Genomic DNA, 13854 nt, shown 5'->3' on the forward strand with positions numbered 1-13854 from the left:
TTCTGTAACAGTAGATAGAGACAGAGACCATTCTGTAACAGTAGATAGAGACAGAGACCATTCTGTAACAGTAGATAGAGACAGAGACCATTCTGTAACAGTAGATAGAGACAGACAGAGAACATTCTGTAACAGTAGATAGAGACAGAGACCATTCTGTAACAGTAGACAGAGACAGACAGAGACCATTCTGTAACAGTAGACAGAGACAGAGACCATTCTGTAACAGTAGATAGAGACAGACAGAGACCATTCTGTAACAGCAGACAGACAGAGACCATTCTGTAACAGTAGACAGAGACAGAGACCATTCTGTAACAGTAGATAGAGACCATTCTGTAACAGCAGATAGAGACAGAGACCATTCTGTAACAGTAGATAGAGACAGACAGAGACCATTCTGTAACAGTAGACAGAGACAGAGACCATTCTGTAACAGTAGATAGAGACAAACAGAGACCATTCTGTAACAGCAGACAGACAGAGACCATTCTGTAACAGTAGATAGAGACAGAGACTATTCTGTAACAGTAGATAGAGACAGACAGAGACCATTCCGTAACAGTAGATAGAGACAGACAGAGACCATTCTGTAACAGTAGATAGAGACAGACAGAGACCATTCTGTAACAGCAGACAGAGACAGACAGAGACCATTCTGTAACAGCAGATAGAGACAGACAGAGACCATTCTGTAACAGTGGATAGAGACAGACAGAGACCATTCTGTAACAGTGGATAGAGACAGACAGAGACCATTCTGTAACAGTAGACAGAGACAGAGACCATTCTGTAACAGTAGACAGAGACAGAGACCATTCTGTAACAGTAGATAGAGACAGACAGAGACCATTCTGTAACAGCAGACAGACAGAGACCATTCTGTAACAGTAGACAGAGACAGACACCATTCTGTAACAGTAGACAGAGACAGACAGAGACCATTCTGTAACAGCAGATAGAGACCATTCTGTAACAGTAGATAGAGACAGACAGAGACCATTCTGTAACAGTAGATAGAGACAGACAGAGGCCATTCTGTAACAGCAGATAGAGACAGAGACCATTCTGTAACAGTAGACAGAGACAGACAGAGACCATTCTGTAACAGCAGATAGAGACCATTCTGTAACAGTAGATAGAGACAGACAGAGACCATTCTGTAACAGTAGATAGAGACAGACAGAGGCCATTCTGTAACAGCAGATAGAGACAGAGACCATTCTGTAACAGTAGATAGAGACAGACAGAGACCATTCTGTAACAGTAGATAGAGACAGACAGAGACCATTCTGTAACAGCAGACAGAGACAGAGACCATTCTGTAACAGTAGATAGAGACAGACAGAGACCATTCTGTAACAGTAGATAGAGACAGACAGAGACCATTCTGTAACAGTAGACAGAGACAGACAGAGACCATTATGTAACAGTAGATAGAGACAGACAGAGACCATTCTGTAACAGTAGACAGAGACAGACAGAGACCATTCTGTAACAGTAGACAGAGACAGACACCATTCTGTAACAGCAGATAGAGACAGACAGAGACCATTCTGTAACAGCAGACAGAAACAGGCAGAGACCAGGGTTTAACAGTAGACAGAGACAGACAGAAACAGGCAGAGACGAGGGTTTAACAGTCAGTGACAGCTTAGATAAAGCTCCTATGCCCCTCAGAGAACTGACAAGGTGTCTGAGGATGAAGTATGAACACCTGCCTCCTTACTTAGGTTGGCCCACTGAACGTCCCTCCAGACAATGTTTGTCTCAAATAGCATCCTGTTCCCTATAAAGTGCACTACTAACCCTATGTGGTCCCTGGTCAAAAGTAGTGCACTATATATATTTAATTTGATTTATTTAACCTTTATTTAACTAGGCAAGTCAGTTAAGAAAACATTCTTATTTATAATGACGGCCTACTAAAAGGCAAAAGGCCTCCTGCGGGGACGGGGGCTGGGATTAAAAATAACCTGAAAACATGATAACTTCATGACTACATTGAAACGTATGTCAATGCAGGTGTTGGTAACCTACACTTAACAAAGTGTTAATGATGATGTCCATGTAGACATTCCCTGTAACACCCCGAACATCTTTCCCTTTAAACAGACAATAGCTCAGTTATACCATGACTACAATAGGCTCACTGATACACAACACAGATGATAAATCAGCACACAGACAGAGATGACTTAACATGGACATGAAAAACTAATGTTTTCTTCATTTAAAAAACCCTTTGAATCGGCAATGTGTTCCCTCGGTAGGTGTGGATCGAACAGCCCAGGTTTCAGAAACACCCTCTCTCTCTCGCTCTCTCACTCTCACTTTCGTTCTCTCTCTCTCGCTCTCGCTCTCTCTCTCTCTCTCTCTCTCTCTCTCTCTCTCTCTCTCTCTCTCTCTCTCTCTCTCTCTCTCTCTCTCTCTCTCTCTCTCTCTCTCTCTCTCTCTCTCTCTCTCTCTCTCTCTCTCTCTCTCTCTCTCATGCTCAGTGCTCTCAAAGTCCACATCACGGCTCAGGTGACTTGCCCTCCATTCGCCATCGTCAAATTTCAGCCATCATCACCTTTCTTGTATAAAACAAGTGCTGTCAGGGAAATTCAGCGTCTGAACAGGATACTACTGGCTGTAGGGGGCAACCTCCCTCACAGCTTTTGGAATAAATATCGTTGAATAGGACACACATGCCTCTATTACCGAGAGTAGAGTGTCTCTCTGTCTGATTCTTCTGAATACAAAGGCTCGTGTGGTCCCAGGCCATGCTAGTGTTAGGACTACAATGTGTTCAGAGTATAATGTGTTAGTATATTGTGTTAGTATAATAATGTGTTAGTAGTATATTGTGATAGTAGTATATTGTGTTAGTAGTATAATGTGTTAGTAGTATATTGTGATAGTATAATAATGTGTTAGTAGTATATTGTGTTAGTAGTATATTGTGTTAGTAGTATATCGTGTTAGTAGTATATTGTGTTAGTAGTATAATGTGTTAGTAGTATATTGTGTTAGTAGTATAATGTGTTAGTAGTATATTGTGATAGTAGTATATTGTGTTAGTAGTATATTGTGTTAGTAGTATGTGTTAGTAGTATATTGTGTTTGTAGTATATTGTGTTTGTAGTATATTGTGTTTGTAGTATAATAATGTGTTTGTAGTATAATAATGTGTTTGTCGTATAATAATGTGTTTGTAGTATAATAATGTATTTGTAGTATAATAATGTGTTTGTAGTATATTGTGTTTGTAGTATAATAATGTGTTTGTAGTATAATAATGTGTTTGTAGTATATTGTGATAGTAGTATATTGTGATAGTAGTATATTGTGATAGTAGTATATTGTGATAGTAGTATATTGTGATAGTAGTATATTGTGATTGTAGTATATTGTGATTGTAGTATATTGTGTTTGTAGTATATTGTGTTTGTAGTATATTGTGATAGTAGTATATTGTGATAGTAGTATATTGTGTTAGTATAATGTGTTGGGAGTATAAGAGAGGTAGTTAGGAAACCAGGCCAAATGCCCCTCAGTGACACCAATACTCCTTAGCCGTCCCACAAGAATGGAATGATCTACCGTATCAAAAGCTTTGTCCAAGTCAATAAAAATAGCAGCACAACATTGCTTAGAATCAAGGGCAATGGTGACGTCATAGAGGACCTTTAAGGTTGCAGTGACACGTCCATAACCTGAGCAGAAACCAGATTGCATACCAGAGAGAATACTACAGACATCAAGAAAGCCAGTCAGTTGAATATTGATGTCACGTTCCTGACCTTATTTTCCTTTGTTTAGCTGTGTTTAGTTGGTCAGGACGTGAGCTGGGTGGGCAGTCTATGTTGTTTGTTTCTATGTTTAGTTTCATTGTCTATTAGCCTGATATGGTTCTCAATCAGGGACAGGTGTTTTACGTTTCCTCTGATTGAGAACCATATTAAGGTAGGCTGTTCACACCGTTTGTTTGTGGGTGATTGTGTTCCTGTGTCTGTGTCTGTCGCACCACACGGGACTGTTTCGTTTTCGTTCGTTTGATTAGTCTGTTCCTGTTCGTGCGTTCTTCGTGTTATATTGTAAGTTCTCATGTTCAGGTCTGTCTACGTCGTTTTGTTGTTTTGTAGTTATTCAAGTGTATTTCGTGTCAGTGTTCGTCTTGTTTAATAAATTCATTATGTCTTCATACAACGCTGCGTTTTGGTCCGATCCCTACTTCTCCTCTTCAGACGAAGAGGAGGAAAGCAAACGTTACAATTGACAAGTTTTTCCAACACGTTTGAGAAACAGGGCAAAATAGAAATAAGTCTATAACAGTTAGGATCAGCTTGATCTCCCCCTTTAAATAAATACGAACCGAGGCTGCCTTCCAAGCATTGGGAACCTCCCCAGAGGGGAGAGACAGGTTAAAAGGTCAGAGATAGGCTTGGTGATGATAGGGGCAGCAACCTTAAAGAAGATAGGGTCTAAACCATCTGAACCAGATGTTTTTTTGGGGTCAAGTTTAAGGAGCTCCTTTAGCACCTCGGACTCAGTGACCGCCTGCAGGGAGAAACTATGTAGCAGGGCAGGGGGAAAAGAGGGAGGAGCATCGGGACTAGTCGCATTAGAAGGGGTGGGAGATGAGGAAATGGTGGACGGGTAAGGAGGCAGGGCTGAGTCAAATAGGAATCCTGACTTAATGAAGTGGTGATTAAAGAGCTCAGCCATGTGCTTCTTGTCAGTAACAACCACATCATCAACATTAAGGGACACGGGCAGCTGGGAGGAGGAGGGTTTATTCTCCAGGTCTTTAACTTGGTTTCTCAAATGATTGCCTCGCCTGGTTCACCAACTACTTCTCTGATAGAGTTCAGTGTGCCAAATTGGAGGGCCTGTTTTCCGGGCCTCTGGCAGTCTCTATGGGGGTGCCACAGGGTTAAATTCTTGGGCCGACTCTCTTCTCTGTATACATCAATGATGTCGCTCTGCTGCTGGTGAGTCTCTGATCCACCTCTACGCAGACGACACCATTCTGTATACTTCTGGCCCCTCTTTGGACACTGTGTTAACTAATCTCCAGACGAGCTTCAATGCCATACAACTCTCCTTCCGTGGCCTCCAACTGCTCTTAAATACAAGTAAAACTAAATGCATGCTCTTCAACCAATCGCTACCTGCACCTGCCCGCCCATCCAGCATCACTACTCTGGACGGTTCTGACTTAGAATATGTGGACAACTACAAATACCTAGGTGTCTGGTTAGACTGTAAACTCTCCTTCCAGACTCACATCAAACATCTCCAATCCAAAGTTAAATCTAGAATTGGCTTCCTATTTCTCAACAAAGCATCCTTCACTCATGCTGCCAAACATACCCTCGTAAAACTGACCATCCTACCGATCCTCGACTTCGGCGATGTCATTTACAAAATAGCCTCCAATACCCTACTCAATAAATTGGATGCAGTCTATCACAGTGCCATTTGTTTTGTCACCAAAGCCCCATATACTACCCACCACTGCGACCTGTACGCTCTCGTTGGCTGGCCCTCGCTTCATACTCGTCGCCAAACCCACTGGCTCCAGGTCATCTACAAGACCCTGCTAGGTAAAGTCCCTCCTTATCTCAGCTCGCTGGTCACCATAGCAGCACCCACCTGTAGCACGAGCTCCAGCAGGTATATCTCTCTGGTCACCCCCAAAGCCAATTCCTCCTTTGGTCGCCTCTCCTTCCAGTTCTCTGCTGCCAATGACTGGAACGAACTATAAAAATCTCTGAAACTGGAAACACTTATCTCCCTCACTAGCTTTAAGCACCAGCTGTCAGAGCAGCTCACAGATTACTGCACCTGTACATAGCCCATCTATAATTTAGCCCAAACAACTACCTCTTCCCCTACTGTATTTATTTATTTATTTTGCTCCTTTGCACCCCATTATTTCTATTTCTACTTTACATATTCATCCACTGCAAATCAACCATTCCAGTGTTTTACTTGCTATATAGATTTATTTTTCTACTGTATTATTGACTGTATGTTTGTTTTACTCCATGTGTAACTCTGTGTTGTTGTATGTGTCGAACTGCTTTGCTTTATCTTGGCCAGGTCGCAATTGTAATTGAGAACTTGTTCTCAACATGCCTACCTGGTTGAATAAAGGTGAAATAAAATTGTAAAAATGTTTTCCAGAACTTCTTGGGGTTAGACCCACAGAGAGAGAACTGCTCCTAAAGTAACTAATGTTGGCCTTCCGGATAGCCTGAGTGCATTTATTTCTCATTTGCCTGAACGAGAGCCAGTCAGCCTGAGTATGCGTGTGCAGAGCCTTTCGCCAAATGGAATTCTTGAGGTGGAGTAACTCTGCCAGATAGCGGTCGAACCAGGGGCTGAACCTGTTTTTAATTCTCATTTTCTTTATGGGGGCGTGTTTGTTAACAATACCACTGAAAATATAAAAAACAAGGTCCAAGCGTCTTCGACAGATTCTATACCATTTTACAGAGGCCAGTTCATGAAGGAAGGCTTGCTCATTAAAGTGTTTTATCAAGCGTCTATGACAAAATCAGGATAGGTCAGACTTTGTGGAGACAACCGAGCACTGAAGGTGATCCTTGGTAAAGATTGCCACTCCACCACCTTTGGAAGATCTGTCTTGCCAAAAAAGGTTGTAACCTGAAAGGTTAACATCAATGTTCAAAACTCGCTTTATTAACCACGTCTCAGTAATGACCAACACATCTGGATTGGAGCTGTGAACCCACACTTTCAATTGATCCCTTTTAGGTAGTAGGCTTCTAGTGTTAACGTGCAGAAAACCCAGGCTTTTACGAGAGCAGAAATCAGTGAAACAGATATCAGAGCACAAGTCAGAATTGGGGCTAGCAACAGTAGATGGGCCAGGGTGTACACGCACATTTCCAGATATAATCAGCAGTAATACAATCAGGGCACGGCAGAGGACAGGGAGAGCTCTGCAGTGCTGATTTATGACATCAATGTGCATCAGATGGCAACAAGATCACATTGTACAGCAATTTCATCAGGTTACATGAATACAAAGCCGGCGAGAGGTGGTTAGAATAGGATGGGAGGCCAAGAGTCTGTGTAACCAATAGAGAGTCAGAGTCCCGAGTGTGGGAACAAACATAGTCTGTCCCACGGTTGGGTAAACAAGCAAGTTCATAGTTGATAAAGCATGCAGGAGTCATGAGGCAAATAGCATAAAGCACAAGACAAAAATATAACGACTTCGGGCTTCCATTGTAAGTTCAAAGAGTCAGTCGTCCCAACAACATAAGTTGAGATAGGAACTCTCTATCAGCCCAGTAGGCTATAAAAGTCTGAGATAAAATAAATAAATTGTGGGCCTATACTAGCTAATTAAAGCCTTTCTGAGTAAGCTCACATAATAAGCTTTACAAGTTAATTAGCCTACCTATAATTCAGATCAGTCCAAAGTCTACAGTGCGTGTGTAAGTGCGTGTGTGCTGGAGGGGATCGAAAGCTCGGGAGAGAGAGTGGAGTGTGGCAGGGGTACCTGTACCAGACAGTTTGCTGAGACTCTAGCGATCTCCCTCAGCCATCACACATATTGACATTTCAAAATGCTTAATACACACATTCACCACCCTCTCTCTCCCTCTCTTCCCCTTCTCTCTCTCTCTCTCTCAATTTCAATTCAATTTAAGCTTTATTGGCATGGGAAACATATGTTAACATTGCCAAAGCAAGTGAAGTAGATAAACAAAAGTGAAATAAACAATAAAATATTAACAAACATTACCCTCACAAACGTTCCAAAAGAATAAAGGCATTTCAAATGTCATATTATGTCTAAACAGTGTTGTAATGATATGCAAATAGTTAAAGTACACAATGGAAAATAAATAAACATAAATATGGGTTGTACTTACAATGGTGTTTGTTCTTCACTAGTTGCCCCTTTTCTTGTGGCAACAGGTCACACATCTTGCTGCTGTGATGTCACACTGTGGTATTTCACCCAGTAGATTTGGGAGTTTATCAAAATTGGATTTGTTTTAGAATTCTTTGTGGATCTGTGTAATCTGAGGGGAATATGTGTCTCTAATATGGTCATACATTTGGCAGGAGGTTAGAAAGAGCAGCTCAGTTTCCACCTCATTTTGTGGGCAGGGTGCACATAGCCTGTCTTCTCTTGAGAGCCAGGTCTGTCTACGGCGGCCTTTCTCAATAGCAAGGCTATGCTCACTGAGTCTGTACATAGTCAAAGCTTTCCTTAAGTTTGGGTCAGTCACAGTGGTCAGGTATTCTGCCACTGTGTACTCTCTGTTTAGGGACAAATAGCATTCTAGTTTGCTCGTTTTTTTGTTAATTCTTTACAATGTGTCAAGTAATTGTCTTTATGTTTTCTCCTGATTTGGTTGGGTCTAATCGTGTTGTCCAATTTGGTGTTTGTCCCATTTTGTGAATTCTTGGTTGGTGAGCGGACCCCAGACCTCACAACCATAAAGGGCAATGGGTTCTGTAACTAAGTATTTTTAGCCAAATCCTAATTGGTATGCCGAATTTTATGTTCCTTTTGATGGTGTAGAAGGCCCTTCTTGCCTTGTCTCTCAGCTCGTTCACAGCTTTGTGGAAGTTACCTGTGCTGATGTTTAGGCCGAGGTATGTATTGTTTTTTCTCTTTCTCTCTCTCTATCCTCTCTTTCTCGTCCCTCTTCCCTCTCCCCCTCTCTCTATATCTCCTTCTCTTTTTCCCTCTCTCTCATTTGCTCTCCTCTCTGTCTCTGTCTTCCCCTCTATCTCTGTCTCCCTCTCTCTACTTCTCTCCTCTCTCTCTCTCTCAGGGCTAGATTGATAGGGGCTTTGGTTAGGTACGGGGCTGTGGGATCGTGTGTCTGTCCACCAGCAGCTGCTCTCCCCTGTCATGACCGAGGCTGACAGGCCTGGACAGCAGTACTAGTGCTACATTAGCGTGTTAGCGTAGCCAGACCAAGGCTACGTCCCACGTGACACCCTATTCCTTTTACAGTGCACTACTTTTGACCAGGGTCCATAGGGCTTAGTGCCCTATGTAGGGAATAGGGTGTCATTTGGAATGGACACCAAGCCCTCTCGGAGTATAGCAGCAGCCTAAGGCGCCCCCTGGATAGACGGCAGGATTATCAATCCTACTACTGCACTGCAGCACAGTTTAATTAAATTGTGACATATAGGGGGTACTGAAATGAAACAAACTTGGATAAACCATATTGATGGTCTAATGAAGGACATTTCTTCTAATCATATGGAGACAACTGTTACAGGGAATAACTAGTATACCGTTTCCTGCGGTGTAATACAGTGTTGAAATATTACTTTTGTCCACAAAGAGGCAGTGTTGTCCCATTCTTCATTGCAAAACCATGCAACAGATACTGACTGTATTTTGAAATGAAGTTGAAAAGTGAGACCCTACTTTGTATTGTAATGAAACAGGCAGGGAGCAGGTCTCGAACCCTCGACCTTCTAGCCCGAAGTCCAGCGCGCGATCGACAGTGCCCCAAAAGCATGCTCGAGCGGCAAAGTCGATATCCACGCTTATAAACCCAGGGTCGTTACAGTATGTACATCTCTATTAAAGATATTTCATAAATTCACCACCAGATTAGGTTTATATCAGCCCTCGACAAAAGTCAGACAGGAACTAATGTAAGCGGAACGTCATTACGTACTGTGTGGTATCCTGCGGAAGGGATTACAAACGGCGCACTGCTGTTTGCCAGAACTGTTTCCTGTGTCAACATATCTTGCTAGCCGGAGCGAAAAGTACCCACATTCAACTATTGTATGGTAATGACAATAAGTATCATTTTATGACACTCTCTCAGTAATATTGTGTATGTCACTATATTGTAAGGTGTATTGGTAATCTGATTATGTAGTGGACTGGATTTTTTTTTTGGTACGTTGATTGTTCGTCAAACTGTAAGGCAACGACTGGTTAGCTAGCTAGCTAACAAGCTATTTTAGTGGACAGCTAGCTAGCTAATAGCTTCCGATAGCTTGGTGCTTCAGCTGTTATTTGTACGGTTAGAGACTTGATGATGGGCGCGTTTCTGATTTCAGGGTTTCAAGTACATGTTAAAGATGTATTATAATGTCTAACGCTGTTCCCAATAACTAGTTAGCTAGCTAGTCACCTGACATTAGACATTTAGAATTGTGGCCGAAGTGATTTGAATAAATGTCGCTTTGTTTCAGGGACAAGAGTTTCGGATTTCAAGACAAAATGGGTGAGTGAATGTTAAGCTGACTTTAAAAATGTCACCAACATAATGGCAAAATTACCAATGAATTGAAACGCAGTTTAACAGTCTCACTTTTTCCTCTTCCCATCATCAGATGGTGAAGAGAAGGCCTATGGTGGCTGTGAAGGCCCAGATGCCATGTATGTGAAGCTGATCTCCTCTGATGGCCATGAGTTTATAGTGAAGAGGGAACACGCCTTGACTTCAGGGACCATCAAAGCCATGTTGAGTGGACCAGGTAAGTAGTGTTTGATATAGCAAAGAATCTACTGGTGTCCAGACGTAGAGCTGCTCCCTGGAGGCAGTGGTTCAATCCCCTGGTCTTCCACTCAATTTCTCTCCTGTAACCCTTTCATCCATCTCATATTCTGTTTGGTTGAGAGGGCCAGGAAAGCAGACATTCAAACTGTTGAGGCAGGGCGGGACAACATGTTTGATTTACATAAATAATACAAAAGGGTAATGCGATTGAAAAAGCCCATGATTGAATCAGCTTGCTAGTCCAATGAATCACATACTGTATATCCGTTGAACTAGCTGTATATCCGTTGAACCAGCTGTATATCCGTTGAACCAGCTGTATATCCGTTGAACTAGCTGTACACACATGTTCACTCATGCTCATAATAGGATCCTTTTCCCAACTTGCTCTCAATGCTTGTAGGCAGGAAGTGCCAGCGGTTAATCATTTTGAATAAACAGAAATGTTACTTCTGAACCACATCTCAGATCTATAAATCCTCATTCTGTGTATCAAACTAACAACGTTTCTTTCTTTTCTTCCCCCAGGTCAGTTTGCAGAGAATGAAACCAACGAAGTGAACTTCAGAGAGATCCCTTCCCATGTCCTGTCCAAGGTGTGCATGTACTTCACCTACAAGGTCCGCTACACCAACAGTTCCACAGAAATACCAGAGTTCCCCATCGCCCCTGAGATTGCCCTGGAACTACTCATGGCTGCAAACTTCTTGGATTGTTAACTCAAAGAAATGTAGCTACTGAAACTCTTTTTTAAAAATATTTGTTTTGACTATTTAACTTGTTTGCCATGTTGCTTCAGATATAAAACAAAACCGTGAATGATGAGTACTTTGTCAGTATGCTTTTAAGCTTTTGTTTATTTATATATATTTTTTTGCTACAGGCTTTATGTCCACCTTTTTTATTGGTTAGTAACGACTTTCATTTGAATATAATAAACACATATGGCTGCACCAGTTGCTCCAGAATGTGGCTAGCCCCTGGTAAACAATCGTTCCTTACCTCCCCACCACAATAAAGGATGTTTGAGTGTTTTGGTGCTTAATGGGTCCCTTGTGTGATAAGCATTTACAGGTTTATATTCAATTAGAACAGAATAGCTGTTGGAAGAGTTCATCACATCCATTTATCTTGCCTAATATAACGGTGTTGAATGACAGTTTTGGTCCATTGGGCCAACAACCTTTGTAATTTTTCACCACAGGGAGTTGGGAGTTATCTACTTCTGATGAGATATTCATTAGGTCATACCTGTGAACCTAACTGAATGAACCTACATCAACAGTAAAGTATCATGTCCAATCTCTATTCACAAAGCCTCAGAGTAGAAGTGCTGAGCTGGGAGACTCCAGTGGCGTAGGGGTCTAAGGCTGTGTCACAGCAAGCTGCGACCGGGAGACCAATGAGGTGGCGCGCAATTCACCCAGCGTCGTCCGGGTTAGAGGATGGTTTGGCTGGCCGGGATGTCCTTGTCCCATCGCGTTCTAGCGACTCCTTGTGGCGGGCCGGGCGCAATGCACGCTGACTTCAGTTGCCAGTAGTACTGTGTTTCCTCAGACACGTCGGTGCGGCTGGCTTTCGGGTTAAGCGTGCAGTGTGTCAGGAAGCAGTGCGGCTTGGCAGGGTCATGTTTCTGAGGACGCATGGCTCTCGACATACGGCTCTCCCGAGTCCGTACGGGCGTTGCAGCGATGGGACAAGACTGTGACTACCAATTGGATACCACGAAATTGGGGAGAAAAGGGTGGTATCTAGGATCAGTTTTGCATTTTAGTTCAAAATGAATGTCTGATCATGGATTTGCACGCTCCCTCCTTTTCGTTTTAAAACATGTGGATTTGTTTACAAAGGAGATGATTGTGGACTACAGGAAAAAGAGGACCGAGCATGCCCCCATTCTCATTGATGGGGCTGTAGTGGAGCAGGTTGAGAGCTTCAAGTTCCGGTAAGACGTAGCAGCATAGATGGATCAGTGGGTCTGTGTAAAGACCTGTTTAAAAGCCCCCCCCCCTGTCATCACATGATCACCTGCATTCAAAAGACCACCGACCACAATCTAAATCACAATAAGGTTCAGTTGTGGAACAACAGGGGGTTGGGGGAGGGGGGTGGTCTGCTCAGTGCTGTTTCAATAGGCTAGAATCACATTGTCACTCTTATTTTGTCTTCTAAACCAATCATTTGTCACTTTTTGTGAAGAGCCATTTAGGAGGAGCTGCTTGGCAAATTGAAAGGGGGTGATTATGTGATGACGGTGGGCCTTTAATGAAATAATGTCAAAAGTAAGGCCATGTTTAGTAAAGCTGAGAACATGGTCTGGCTCTGTAGACCTTCTGCATAGCATAAGGATATTTAGATCGATGTTAATTTTGAGGTACTTCTCCTTGGCGTCCCGCCACCAGATTCCAACCCACTTCCTCAAAATCTTGCTTTTGAGGTCCAGGATGTATCCATGTGTATTCTTAGTAGTCTTTAGTGAGTCCACTCCAAATTTCAGCCTTTTTTACACAGTCTTCTGTAGCTATAAACCAACATAATTTGAGAGTATTCATTGTGTTATAAAAAATATTTGTACTTTACAATGGTGTACTTTCAAGGACAATTAGTAAGGTCAAAGATCTTGTAATCTGAGAACATCAGAACAAATAAGGTTGTGTATCACTTCCCTCATTGGTTTAGAGAAAGGAGATATACACTGAGAAGTTCCTGTTTATATTCAATCACTCACAGTTTCTTGAATCCCACGTCCTTGCCTACTTCTCAATCGTATGGTAGAAAAAAGGCCAGGGTCACGCCCCTCGGACCCTCTTCTCCAATAGGTTTTGAGAAGGAGGCAAAAGAGATAGGATGTAAGCAATTCAGGAAATGAATTTAGATAGACCTTGTGTTTGGACAATGTGTGAGTGTGAACAGGTGTGGGTGGGGCAGACTTGAGAAATTCTGTTGTTCAAAACGTCCTTCTCTAACCTCGACTTCAAATAGAGTGGGGACTTACACTATACAACGCCTTCAGGGAGTATTCACACCCCTCGACTTCAAATAGAGTGGGGACTTACACTATACAACGCCTTCAGGGAGTATTCACACCCCTCGACTTCAAATAGAGTGGGGACTTACACTATACAACGCCTTCAGGGAGTATTCACACCCCTCGACTTCAAATAGAGTGGGGACATACACTATACAACGTCTTCAGGGAGTATTCACACCCCTCGACTTCAAATAGAGTGGGGACTTACACTATACACCGTCTTCAGGGAGTATTCACACCCCTCGACTTCAAATAGAGTGGGGACTTACACTATACAACGCCTTCAGGGAGTATTCACACCCCTCG

The 13854-nt window shown here is 42.5% G+C and overlaps 1 protein-coding gene across 1 annotated transcript; it reads left to right on the forward strand.

The window, feature by feature from the left end:
- Positions 1-9647: 9647 nt before the first annotated feature.
- On the forward strand, positions 9648-11551 carry LOC139583245 (elongin-C-like). Its single transcript, XM_071414098.1, has 4 exons — positions 9648-9798; positions 10210-10241; positions 10351-10494; positions 11046-11551. Exons 2-4 carry the CDS (start codon positions 10238-10240, stop codon positions 11234-11236), a joined length of 339 nt encoding a protein of 112 aa, XP_071270199.1. The 5' UTR covers positions 9648-9798; positions 10210-10237; the 3' UTR covers positions 11237-11551.
- The last annotated feature ends 2303 nt before the right edge of the window (positions 11552-13854 follow it).

Source organism: Salvelinus alpinus, chromosome 8 (genome assembly GCF_045679555.1).
Source record: "Salvelinus alpinus chromosome 8, SLU_Salpinus.1, whole genome shotgun sequence".
Lineage (NCBI taxonomy): Eukaryota > Metazoa > Chordata > Actinopteri > Salmoniformes > Salmonidae > Salvelinus > Salvelinus alpinus.